Here is a 14,201-nt window from a genome sequence, read left to right as displayed (position 1 = left end):
AAGCTGAAGTACAGAACAAATTATAGATAGCTAACAAAACAAGTACTGACACCTCAGAACACATTACCAAAGAAAGGGGCAATTCTGATAAAGCTGTTAAGATCTGGCAGACTGGGGTAACATGCACAGGGGAAGGAAAGGAGTAAAAAGGAAAATTGTGTGCTATAGATTTATGAAACTGTGTGAAGTGAATCATCTGCACTGCCCAGATTAAGCAATGCTCTGTTTTATCCCAGATCCAGTACATCCAGTTCATAACGCTGCTGGATGTTATGCCAGTGGCCAGATCCGTGCACATGGGGACCGCTGGAGAGAAGATGACTGCACTTTCTGCCAGTGCATTAATGGTGATCCACACTGTGTAGCAACAGCATGTGGCCAGAGCTGTCTGAACCCCGTCAAGGTTCCTGGGGAGTGCTGTCCAGTATGTGAAGGTAGGGTTCTACTCATTCAATATCCAGTGTACATTACGTAGTTGACACACATAAATTGTACAAGGCAAAATTTGTTGCTCAGTGTGAAAAATTTTGCACGGCTTGTAGGTCATTTCAAGCATTGGAGTACTGTGTTTAAGGCAGGCTGTCACAGGAAATTGCAACAAGGTTGATTGAAATTCTGCTGTGTAGCTTTGCTAATCTTCCCTTGATATTTTGCTTGTTTTTGATAATTATGTCAGCATATTGGAAAATGGTTGCATTCAATTTCTTTTTGGTTGTACATTGTGCATTTTTTATTGTGTATTACAGGTGCGGGATACACTGTGACCCACCAAGATTAGTTCATAGATTAGATAGATTCATAGATTAGTACTAGGCTAGTTGTCTTTGTGGGCCATTTTAAGCCTAGCCAATTACCCCATGTGAGAATCAAACCCTGCACCTTGTGTCTGCAAGGTAAACACCTTAACCATTATGCCATCCTCCCACTTTGATATGCTGTCATGGCCACTGCTGTGACCCACCAAGATTAGTGATATGCTGTCGTGGTCACTGCTGTGACCCACCAAGATTAGTGATATGCTGTCATGGTCACTGCACAATTACAATGCTTTGTCAATACTGTCTTGTTTATGCAGCACATCACATTCTATTAGTTGTAATTTCATTGATTTGTAAAAGATGTTCATTCTTTCACTGTAGCTTATTTTTGCAGAATCTGTAATAAATTGGTCACTTAGATTTTTTTGAATGGCAGTTGTATAGGAGTACATCATCGGGAGAATAAGAAATTAAAATTACTTACTATTGTGAAGATGTGTGCTGCAGAGCATAAACAGTACACAAAAAACTATTTAAGTGTTTTGTATTTGCATGATCCAGCATCTGCCATTTTATTAGCTAAAGACAAGATGGTGGGGTAATAGCCATGTCCTCATTCCACATAAATGGCTATAGTGCCCAAGCTGTTGTACCTACTTTGACACCTGTGGCTTTAACACTGGCAAAAGCCTTTAAATTATAGTGCAACTTTTCTTAAGTAATTCTCTGGCAAGATTCTTCCTTATTTTGGTGAATTTGGGAAAAGCTGACTCTGAAGATCCTGATGCCTGACTCTCCTCTTCCAACCCCATGCCTGTTTCCTGAAGTTAATTCCATGCACCATCGTGCCAGCCTGTTTGGAGGCAATGACAGGCATTGATATATATTTAAAGAAGGAACTGCTGCTTCCTGTAGAACCTTCAAGTCTGTTGCTTTGCCCAACTTTATTTATTAAGTTGTTTGTGTGTGTGTGTGTGTGTGTGTGTGTGTGTGTGTGTGTGTGTGTGTGTGTGTGTGTGTGTGTGTGTGCGTGCGTGCGTGCGTATGAAGGTAAATGCTTTGACTTTTCACTTGCTGCAAAGCTCTCATGATGGTTTCTAGTTACTGCTGAAGTTATGTCAATCAGTAACTCATCTTTATGTGATAGAGTGACAGATTGGTCTTATGAGGTAACCATTCCTTTAGCGCTCACATTGCTTCTGCAAATGTTCAATCAACTTACGCTAATGTGTAATAGTGCCTTGGGAGCATTTGTTTTTGTATCTATATCTATATAACAGTGTATATATATATATATATATATATATATATATATAGAGAGAGAGAGAGCGAGCATTTGTTTTTATACCTATATCTGTATATATATATGTATATATGTGTGTGTGTGTCTTAGTGTCTCTGTGTGTTTGCATGTTTTTTTAGAGTTTTAAATTCTGAAATTAAGATTTCTGTCTGATAACTGCTCATTGTTAGAGCAGAGCACATGATTCCCAGTGACACATGCAGGCTTAGCTTGTAAGGCTTGTTTTGAGGGCAAAAAACCACGTAGATGTAAAAACTATATATCAGTGATATGAGGTCTTAAAGGACTGTGAAAGCCACACACAAAGTTTTTGTGGTCATCACATTATTATGCCTCTAGGTATATCTGTTTCCAAGACCCATTAACCTGCTTGTTGCACGTTTTGGGCCTAAAGCTGTGGATATGACGATTTGGTGCTTATTATTTTGTTTAGTAGACCGTCAGTCATTCTACATGCCTCAGTTCACTGATCACTAAAATCTCACTTTGTCTTGACTGCTGTTTTAGAATGTGAAAAATGATGGCATCTTACTTATTATGCTTTACTTGGTATCTGCTGCTTTAAACCACCAAAACAAGGGGATAGTCACTAGGAAGTTAAAAACAAGTTCTAGTCTCATACTCATATGCATGTGCATAGAAAGGTAAGCAGCTGGTTTATAAAGTATAAATTGCTTTTGTAAATTGGATATGGGAATTTGCCACCCAGAGGTTTTTCCTTGTTAGTGTCTACATTCAGGAAGACTTGATTGGTCTGGTAGACCTCCTGAGCTGCAGTTCCACTAACTGTTGAAGCCTAATGTGATACCAGACAGCATTCTGATGTTTTGGATGTGGAACACTTTGAAAATTAATTTGTTTGCAGTCAGTAAGACTGTGATCCTGTCTAGCATCTGATACCTACAGGATGGTAGGGAATGTGGACACTGGCATGTTCTCAGAAGGTTGGAAGGGGATATTTACCTGTGATTTATACCTTGTTATCATCAATCCCTCATCTGCGGCATAAGTCTGATGAAGTGATTCAAGTAACATTCTCATTAGTCCCTTGTGGCCTCAGATAACCTGGTGTTCAGTCCTTTGGACCTTAGCTGCTGTGGAAAGAATCCTAATCCGAGTAAAGTGGCACTGTGAAAAGTACATTACAGTAGCTTGGTAGCTTGGTTCTTCTGTAGGTGGCAGTCCAGCCAACAGGTCTGGCAAAGATTGTTGCGGTCTAGGAAACTATGAAAAAGCTACCGTTGCTATAAGGTAAAGAGGAAGAGGTTATTCTTTTTCACTACTACGTTCCTTGTACAAGGAAATTAAGAACAGCTCATACTGGGCTGTGGCATTGTTTTTGCTGCCCTACAGAGCTCCTTCTGCTGCAGCTGTTGGTCATTCTTGGGATTTATCTGTCCCCCCCCCCCCAACAGGGCTATCCTATTTGACCCTTTTGTAACCACCCTATCCTAATTGGTATAGCACCACCATATTACGCTTTGGGAGGTTCCAGGCATTCCAGGGAGATTAGCTTTTTGACTACACATTTACTGACAAAAAAAGTGGGAGATGAGTCTTGAGTGTCTGGATTTTGTTATGCTGCTTTCCCCCGGGGTATTCCATAATTTTCAACATGCATTGTTTAAAAGTATTGATCTTTTATGTCCTTTCTTACCCACAATACTATCTAAATAACTATGTGCTGTCTTCATATAGGCTTACCTGACACATGTTCCCATTGAGCTTTCTGGTTTCTAACAGCAAACACTGCTACAGCTGAAAATCCCACTCCCTTCTGCTAGGAGCACCTGCTGCTGATTGCTGAGTCCTGTTTCTGCTCAGGTGTCGAGTGTTGTTTTTGAATGCTGGTCAATAACATCATTTTTTTATTTTGTTTTTGTTTTCTTTTATAGTTCCTGCCAGCTTCAGGCTTTCCATGACCCTTTGACTCCTTTGATCCTGCTCTTGGGCAAAAAGCTGAGTGACCTCTTTGTTCCCATGTAGGAGAAGCATTATCTTCCAGGTGCCCATCCCGTTGTCCAGCTACAGCATGGGCTGCTTGTCATGTGCCCTGGTACATTGCCTTTGCTGCACTATGTCTGTACTAGTAACACAACCAGCTTTTGCTATGTGACAGTGCAGCAGCAGGCAGCATCATCTACTTGGTGCCATTCTACCCCCCTCCCCCCAGCTCTTCCAGTACCTGAGCCACTAATTGCACTCACGTTATCTGAGGTATAGTCAGGGCTGCACCCATATACTCCATCAAGTTGAGCACCTGGACACCTACATCGTAATCAAGACTAAAACCTCTGCAGCTGTGAAACCATTGCTTGTTTGAGACAGCTTTGTGATCTGGGCCTCAGCTATTCCACAATAATAATTCATGTTTTGGTCTATTGGCAATCCATTTTTTGAAAGAGAGCAAAGCTTTGGTTCTTAATCATCTGATGAAACAGTCTTTGAGTGAGTATTCGTTATAAGTGTCTTTCAAAAAAGTATCCTTGTAACAGACTTATAAAGGAAGTACTTAACTGTAATTCTTGATTTATAAAGAAGGCTGCTGATGAATAAGTAATGAATTATGCAGTTTGGAACGCTTGCATTTTAGCAAAGCCCTTCTTTGTTCAGTGTACCACTACACATAGCATCCTGACATTGTGGTGGTGCCAGGTAGACGATATAAACATCTGTAGAACTCTATGTACGTGTGAGTAACATGCTTTTGATAGCAGATGGATTTGTCAATAACCAGCCATGCAGTAATCTTAAAGACTGCATGTTGTACTGTGTTCATAGCAGGCTGCAGCAGGGGCCGAATTCCCTCATTACCCATTACAGAGCCTGGTGATGTGGGGCGTTTGTCCTAAACAGAAAAACAAGACTGGAATCCTACTGCAAACGTCTGTTTATGCAAATGTCAGTTTAAAACAAAAACAGCAGTCAGTTGGATGACATGCAGTCCCATTTTTTAGATTACAAAGTAACTGCTGAATCGTGAGGTAAGTAACAGTAAGACTTCAACATGTTTCCCGTGCACTGCATGCAAAAAAACGTTTCTCCTGGGAGTGTTGGCCTGTAGTTTTAAGAATAACAGAAACCTTTTTTTCTTGAATGTGTCAGCTTGCCAGAAACTTCTTCTAAGAATGTTTATGCATTTATTTTGTTATCTGTGCTAGCCATATTTCCTTGCACTTTCTGAATCCAGTTCACTGTTTGCATTGTGAACTTTAAGGCTGACAAGCTGTCTCATTCTACATTTAAATTATCTAGATCAGCAGACCTGTGTCCTGGAATGTATTTGTCTAGAGATGACAACCATTCCTTCTGAGTTTTTATCTATACATTTTCATCAGATCACCTCTTAACCAGTTAGTGTACCCCCCTCTAGTTTTTTTTCCAGATACTTAAAACTTGGGATATTGGTTCTGCATTTCACTAAGTCGTGCACGTTCACTACTAGTGTTCCTACCTTTGTGGGGTACGAGTTTAGAAAAATAAACAGTTATTCTCCTCCTTTACCTTGGGTTGCAACCTGTCAGGACTTTTTCCTGACAGTAACAACATTGGGGCCTCAGTCAAGAAATCTGTTTTTGATGAGTGCTTGTCAGGTGTTTTGAGTCATTTTGACATGCCACAAATTTCTGAAGAATATATTTCCCAAACTGTTTACTGTTTAGCTTGGATTGCCTGTTTGCATGTACCTTACATTATTCTGATAGGGTTTTGTTTGTTTTAACTGGCAACCTGGGAGGCATGAAATATGACCATTAGTAGACAAATAGATTGATAAAAATCCTCTTCATGTTGCATCTCAAAAGAAATACACAAAGCCTGGCAAGTCTGAGCTTTTATGTTTCTAAAAGTAAAAAAAAATGGATTCCTTTAAGTAGCTCTTTTTGTTTTCTGTTAAAAGTACTTACGTTGTTTTCTTTCCTCGTAGATAAATAATACTGTAAGTAAGCACAAAAACTGGAGTCAGGGCAATTTTGAAGTTCACACTGTAGCTAACAGTGTACAAATGTTATTTGTTCTTCCTGTCTTCATCTCTTTAGTATGATTCTAGGCCCCCACGGTTATCATGTAATAGTTTCAGTAGATTTACCAAATCAAAAGCAGTAAGGTTGTAAAATATTTTTAACATATGCAGAATGTTTAGGTATTTGCTCATCTGCTACTTTCAGACCATTAATTTACTCTTTCTTCAAGACTGTTGCTAACATGATTATTAACTTTGAACAAAAAACAATGCACATTTACTAATTAAAATGGGTGGGGCAATAAGTATGGCAAAGGGTGGGGCCTTTGACAAGTTTTTGTCTGTTTCAGAGGTGGCATTCATAACTTTACTCCTGGCAAAGATGGTACCTTTGTAACAGAGTAGTCATTTTCAGAATGATTTGTACAGTAAGCGTTTTAGTACCAGAGGGCCAATCGTCCCTTAACCAATGTAATCGAAAATCACTTTAGTATGTACAAAGGACCTCTTTTATGGCCTATGCACACATCTTCAACAGCCTGTTTAGTCTGGACCTCCACAACAGGAATACACTTCCTTTAAAATTGTAGTGTGTCAAGGCATTATGTCTGTTGCACTTCTGCCGTCCAGTTTGGGGTTCTTGTTCAGCATGGTGTGAGTTCTGTTGGATTATTAACCCCCCCCCACAAGGTAAAATGTAACAGGTATACATACAGACACACACACACGTATACGATATTGCCATACCAGTTGTTTTTGAGAAGACCCTCTCAGTCAATTGCCCAAACTCAACTTTCTCTGCAAGTTAAGGGCATGTCTTAGCTTCCAGATACTTCTCCCATCATTTTGACCAGGACAAACCTACTAGATTTTCAACTCCTTTCCACAACCCCTGTTATTGGGAACTTTTTGGGATAGTGCACCTGACCAAAATCTCTGACAAGCCCCTCAAATATTTTTAACGCTTGAGACAACCTCCTTTGTACATATGAGTAACATGCAATCCTCTGTGTTCAGTTTGTACTACCTTTCTTATTAACTCCCCAACTGTTTGTTTTTTTTACCTATTTATCCTGTGTGTCATGTCTGCATTTTAGTATGATTGCAAGTTCGACAGAAGTATCACATTCAATTCCTCTTTGCTTGCGCATTATGATAGTACTTAAATTACCAAGAAACCATTCTATTTGCTATGGTTTTGGAATTTTAGAAGGGTGTTGCTTTCTGAAGTCACAGAACAAACTGATGGAAAGGGGAAATAATTGGCATTTTAAAATGGATTAAAGAGGTACTTGAAATCCAATGCAAGTATTGGTAGAAAAGTATCACTGGACCATTTTAGTTAATATTCCTTAAGTGCTATAATTTATAACTAACTGCCTTCATTTACCTAGAAGTGGCAAGAATCATTTGCAGTAATTTTCCATTAAGATAAGCACATTTTCTACTTTTATGTAAAGCGTGAGTACAGTATTTTTACATTCAATTCCTTTGTATGATTTTTAACGCATTTAGTTTTTGACATTATGCTTAAATATGTTGCTGAATGACAGAATAAAACTTTTCTTTTGAAAAACAATTTTCCAAGTGCCAAAACTTATGACGTATTTTAGATTATTGGAATATTGATGAGCTTTTCAGGTGTTTAAAGGGCCATTCTGTAGCACCAGGTGTGCAGGTCTTCAGAAAGTAATGCACTCTTGTAGGTTTCTGTTTAAAAGACAACACAACCTGTTGTTTCCCACTAACTGCAAAGCTAATGAGAAAATTTCCATAAACATACAGCTGAGAATTCAGAAGCTATTGTGTAGACCTGCAGTTCATTTGATTGACAGGTGTCAGTCTATTCACGTAACTCTTTACTGTGTCAGGTTCAGCTAAAGTTTCTAACCAGTAGGGAGGAGGGAGACTGTTACCAATGCAAGAACCATTGTCACTGTTTGAAATTATGCAGTTAAAGAGAGTCGTTAGAAAATGTCATGCTGTCCTAAGTAAATAGCTTCTTAATGTAATGGCATGAATGTCTGAATCATCTGTATGTCATATTGTAATGATGAAAAACATATTCTCTTCCATGTGTCCATAGTACAAATGCCATTAGTTTGACAAACTTGGATTGAATTCTTTTTCCTCAGTTTCTTGGGTATTTCTCTGATCACTTTTCCTTGTAGTGCTTTCTTGCCTGTTCCTGATTTTGTATCAGAATTTTACTCCTTCCTGTTTATTGCCTATATTGTACGCCATATTTGAGGGTGTTTAAAGTCACAAAATAATACCAGGTACTGAAGTTGTTTTGTATAAGCAGATTTGTTTTTCAGTCATGTTGATATGTAGTGTTCATACTTTTAGGATTTTATTCCTGATTACATTTTGTGTTATTCTTGAAGAAAAAGGTTAATGCTTTTGCTTTAAAGTATAGTATGCCTAACAGTGCAGACTGTTAAGGCTGAGATGCTAGCAGGCTGCTTCCTGTCATCCAAGGTTTAAACCTCTCAGCCTGCATTAGCCATGTATCAAATCTCTTCTGTTGCCCTGCCTCTGTATTCCTGGACTTTTCTAGCCTCATCAACACACTGTTTCACCTAGAGGAAGTTTCTATATATTGAAGTTGTTCCATTCTTAAACTGATTTTTGTGTCTGGCTTAATAGGACTGTGCAATGCTTTTGCAACCTGATGGTATCATAAGAGACGGCTTGTATGGTTGATGAATTTTGGGCCATAGCAGCAGACCCATAACAAGTGTGGGGCAAGAGTGGTACCTGGCCTCATCACAGTCATGAGGCATGCGTGTTGCTTTAGTCTAGGAACTGATCTCTTCCTGATCTGTCCCAGGAATATCTGCCTTCAGCGGTGCTGCTTGTAGCAGTAAAGCATTTAAGTGGCCATAACATAAGTTGAGGATGTATTCTATTTTTTCTTCTCATCTGTGTCCTCTGGACACCAAGCAAAATCTCGTGTTTATTAATTCGGGACAAAATATCCTGGCAAACACCTGTGTTGTAGTTTCACTTTTTGAACAACTTTGCCTTTTTTGTCTTAAACAGTTCATTACTTTGCCATTGCATATTCTGTCAGATTTAGGTGGCTACAGTTTTCTGCTTAGTTTATTTATGTACCCTTCACTCGTGCACCACGTCTTTCTTCTCAGTATGTAGTAGTTTTATGTCCTGCCTGTTCAATACCCTTCCTATCATGTTCTTTTAGAATGCACAAAGTCAGACTGCATCATTGGACTGGTGCTTATTTATAGTTGTGCATTTCCTCTGCTGAATTATGGAAAGAAAACAATTATTCAAGACTGTCATACAAATATATGGACAGTGCGCCATCACACACAGAAACCTTAAGTTTGGTGACTTTCTGAGTGATTTAATTAAACAGTAGGTGATGAGTTGCAAACAACAAAGGTAGATCCCTTTTTATGCACTGACTAGTTTACTGTCCATTTGTTTTTAGTGGATTGAATAAAACTGAGAGAATGAGGCAAGAGAGGTGGAAGTGTCCACTTACTAGAAAAATGTTGGTGCCTATGTTCCTATTAAAGAAGTCTGTGGTCTTTAATGCTAACTTCTGAACTTGCTCATTGTCCATGTACAAAGCAGAGATCAGTCAACTAGAGAGTTGAAGAGAAGAAAACTTTGAAATTTGGAGTTGGCATCTTACTGAAACTGCAGTGTGAGGCTCCATCTTTGACATTAGCTGTGAAACGTTAGACAGAAATTACTTGATTGAAGTGGAGTTGGAGTGGACATGGTTGAGGGCATACCAATAGGATGGGGGAATTGATGAGCAGATGGGAAAAAAAGCATGTAGATGGTTTGACTTGCCTTTAACCTTTTAAGCTCTGCTAGACAGATGTGCCTATTTTCAGACATGATCTTAGAACTTTGACTTGCTCAAATGACTTGCTATGATTACTGGTTAACAATTTAAGTTTAACAGTATCAGTTTCTCCTCAAGTAGCATATTTACTTTTACTGCAAGATGATCAGAAGATTGTGAGTTCTATTCCTACCAGGTGCTTAGATTCATTTTAAAGTACTGACAGTATGGTGCAAAATAAGGTGTGTGTGATTCATTTTAAAGTACTGCCACTACGGTGCAAAATAAGGTGTGTGTACACCTAAGGTGCCATCCTTCGACTGAGTCATTAAAGTGGAGTCCCATCTGCCTAAATTGGTGATAGTTCAAGTAGCTTTGAAGGAGTCTATGGACTTTACTGAAAAGAAAGAGTCATGGAAATTCCCCAGTGCCCTTGCCAGTCAATGTGAATACTTATTTGAGGATCTTCTGAAAATTGTTGTGTAACTACACAGTACACAGGTTAGGGTTGTAGAAATCAAACTTGGGTCATTCTGATGGACATCATTTCAGCTTGCTGCTTTAAATCACTCTGCTATGTTTCAGTTGACAGTTTTGCAGGAGTACAAGTGGCAGGGTCATGCACCACCGTAAGGTTATCGGCTCACCAACAAGTTATTTGGAAAATGCTTTTCACTTATCTTTCCTGAGTGTGTTTTAGTAATGACAGAAGTAAGAGAAGGCGTACGATTCTGTGGTTAAAATACATAAGTATTAGGTTCAATCAGGGTGGCTTTTAATACTGAGCTGATAGGCTGCAACCCATCCAAGTAAAATGCCTTGAATTGCTGTGGAAAAATGGTTTTATTTCTTTTTCTACTTAAAATACTTCATGCACAAAATTTCAAGTTCTCTTAGAAAAAAGTTGACTTACATTTTAAACATACTACCCAACAGATAGTAAGGTGGTTGTGTCATATCACAGGTCTCCAGCCATTTTGCAGGGGCAGAAATGGGACTTCTGTGGGTACTGAATGTGCTTCTAGACAAAGCAGCAAGCAGCTGTTTCCCATTACTTCAGTGTGACTTAGGTGACTGATGCTTGCAAAAGACTAAAGGAAAGAGAAAGCAAATAACTTTTTTTGTTTGTAGATCATGGGGGTAAAACTGCGTGTTGTGTTTTCTTAGTAAGTTTTTGTTTTACATAATACTGTAGTTCTTTATGAGATTCACTGATCTTTTGTTGAAGATATTCTGTTCATCAGGGTCACTGCCAGCCAGCCTTTGATACAATATGGATTTTTTTTCTTTTATACAGTTACTGTTGTATGTCTGTGTGTTTATAAGTGAACACATGGGGTGGGGGGTTGCAGAGGGGTGTGTACTGTATGTGTCTGACTGCAGTGGGCATAATTTAGTTATTCGTTTATGTATTTAATCACAATCTGTCATCTGAGGTGTACACAGGAAAGTGGCTGTAATTAATGAAACTGGTGTTTGTGTGTGTTTGTTTATGTATCTTTGAGTTGGGGGGGTTACACTGGATGTGTCTGACAACAGTGAGATGAAATACAGTACTGTAGTTATTATAAATTATTCATTCATTTCATCAGCTAACTGCGGTGGTGGTGCTGCGGTAGCGTTGTCGCCTCACAGTTAGACGTTGCACGTTCAATTCTCAGTTAGAGCGTCTTCTGTGTGTCGACATGCGTGAATGGGCGTTCCTTCGTTGAAGGTTGTACGTTGGGCCCGGCAAGCCAGCATGTAAAAATCTACTGCCAATCATTAGGGGACCGGAGTTCTGCTGTGGCGACCCCTAACCGGGAAAAGCCGAAAGACAGTAGTATTCATTTCATCAGCTACATCTTGTCTATTTTGAAAAAAAAACATTTTTCATAGTCAGTGCACATTTTAATGCAAATGCAAGTAAAATTACGTAACAATTACAGCAAGAAATTAGCTAGGAGCCTTAACTGATGAACAATAACAACTTGAAACCAGTGTATGCCAGCTTTAGCAAAGCTACAACAAATTTTCCAAGCATTAAGAACACTTTCACTATGTTAAGCAGTTTGTTCTATACGGCCAGGATTCTCTGAAGCAATCTTCTAAAGTCACTGTTGTAAGTGTACTGCAGATCAAAGGTCGTGCTTCAGTAGGCTAGCATGTCTGGCTAAGAAAGAAAACAATTAGCAGCTCTAGAGTTCATTAGGATTTCCACATTGAGGAATGATATAAAGTCTGGAGACTACTAATACTTTCAATAACCATGCATAATGTGGTCCAGGGTGTACATAGTCTAGTTAAAGTCTACAATTCTACGCAATCTTGCTTTGAAAGGGATAACCAGTCTGATGGTTGTACTAAGCAGCTCTGATACAACAGACCAAATTAAATGCAATGGCAAGAGTACTAGAATTTGTATAATTTTGTCTGCATGAGGAGCACAGCAAAAGTTGCCCCCCTCTCCTCAGTTGAGTGCAGATTTTTTTTCTGGAATCCAGTAGCCCTATGTATATTACCATATATTTGGGGTTTTCTTTAGAATATGAAGTAGCTGCAGCTGGGCATCTGACGATGTAATGGGAATAGAGTTGCTAAATTTTACAACGTACTCTCTTACTCACAGAAACTCATCAGTTTATTCTTTTTCAAATGTAACCAAAAGGAAATAAGCTGGTAAGGCTTGATAGCACCCTGCAAGGTAGAACTTTGTCCAAAGAAAGATAGACTTACTGCACAAGAGGGGGTGTGGACACTTCAGAAAGGGGTATTTAGAATAATGCTGTGAGGCATGCCTTAACTACACATATTTCCATAAGTCCCTGGGCTATAGTGTAACTTTCTTCCATAAGTAACTGAATGAGGAAAGGATGAGCATATGAGACAAATTAAGAATTTGTTTTTCTGTCCACTTAAGCCATGACAACCTCCTGTTTTTAAATCAGGGTGTCCATAGATAAGGATATCAAACCCTTCTTACTTGTCTTAGGGTCCACCTTTCACAGAAGTACATAGGAATGGTAGTCACCTTCTTGGGAAATTTGTCTGAGCTTAGAAAAAAAAAGGTTTGCTGGCAAGCATATCTGCACCTTTGGCGATCTTGGTGGATCATTTTGGCTTTAGTGAGGAGATTGTGTCAAACATCCCTGGCTCTGTGGGAACCTTTGATCTGTAAGTCAGAGAAGTAAACGTAGGAGCAGTGTTCCAGTCGGTTTTGTTGAAGTATAGCATCTCCAGTGGCCTGCCAGGCAAGGCATGCATAGGTAAATGATGTAGATCGGACATAGGAAGCTTCTTCTTGAGGAAAATAATGGCAGCATCTGGAGCTGACAAGCTGAGCTTTGATTAGTGTCATTTAATTACCAAGAGGGCTGGGTGCTTGAAGTCGATAGGTAAGCCATTCTTGAAACACAAGGAGTGTTTCTTAGTAAAAGTCGTCTGTTTTCATGTGATCTTCTGGGAGGAGTACTGGGATAGTTTAACATTTTGCCCAGCCAACACAAATTTTTTGCTGTCCTTGGCAATTTCTAAATCCAGAGCCCTTTCTGCAATGTTCAAAAGTTTGAATATCACTTGTTTTAAGGGAGAATTGGTTTGGAACCTAGCTTTAATGATCTGTTTTCTCTTTCAGTTATGATTTTGTCCTGTAGACCCAGAACATTTGAATTTTCTTGTAAGCAACACTATAAATTGCCCTCCTTCATTTCCTTCCTTCAGCTCTGCTAGCCTGAGATTGCTTTGCTTCTTTGATGATAGTTTCCAAGATTATCCAGTTTTCTTGAATTCAGACTAACAAGCCCTTCATTTAATCTGTTCTATAGCTCATGAGATTTGAGTGACATTGATGGATTACACCATTTCTAAAAAAAAACAGTTTTTTTTTTTTTTGCAGTGGGATTCTGTATATCTGCAGAGCCAAGGTGTTTGTTTCAACTGTGTCAGTGATAATTTATTTATTATTGCCTTTTAGCAAGTTGGTATTGCTTTCCAAAGCCATATGAGTCTACTTCTGTGTGTCTCACCTTGAAATGCGCTGGCACAATTATTAGCTGTTGTTTTTGTAGGCTGCATTTAGTCCTGTTGTCCTCCCTGGAACAACAGATGAATTTAGATACTGTTGAGTTTGAAAAATAGAGATGTAACTATTAAGATTTGATTTTAAAATATCCTGGGATATAAAGCTAGAGCACAGTGTAGCTTTCATTATCCAGGCAGTTCTACATTATCCCACATTCAGACGTCTGAGGTTTTCACAGTCAGTAAAGTGGCTGTGTGTGTGTGTGTGTGTGTGTGTGTGTGTGTGTGTGTGTGTGTGTGTGTGTGTGTGTGTGTGTGTGTGTGTGTGTGTGTGTGTGTGTGTGTGTGTGTGTGTGT

General features: G+C 39.1%; 1 protein-coding gene across 2 annotated transcripts in view; it reads left to right on the top strand.

Annotated features, from left to right (window-relative positions):
• CRIM1 (cysteine rich transmembrane BMP regulator 1) overlaps nt 1–14,201 on the top strand; it is a 1,731,222-nt gene that overhangs the window by 1,141,653 nt on the left and 575,368 nt on the right. For both annotated transcript variants that reach the window (XM_044058922.1, XM_044058913.1), the window contains exon 7: nt 237–434. In XM_044058922.1, coding sequence (XP_043914857.1) covers nt 237–434 — 198 coding nt within the window. The remainder of the gene's footprint in view (nt 1–236; nt 435–14,201) is intronic.

Source organism: Protopterus annectens, chromosome 1.part2 (assembly GCF_019279795.1).
Source record: "Protopterus annectens isolate FY-2018-M chromosome 1.part2, PAN1.0, whole genome shotgun sequence".
Taxonomy (NCBI): Eukaryota; Metazoa; Chordata; order Ceratodontiformes; family Protopteridae; genus Protopterus; species Protopterus annectens.
Note: the sequence above shows the minus strand (reverse complement) of the source record. Positions and strands in the feature narration are given on the sequence as shown.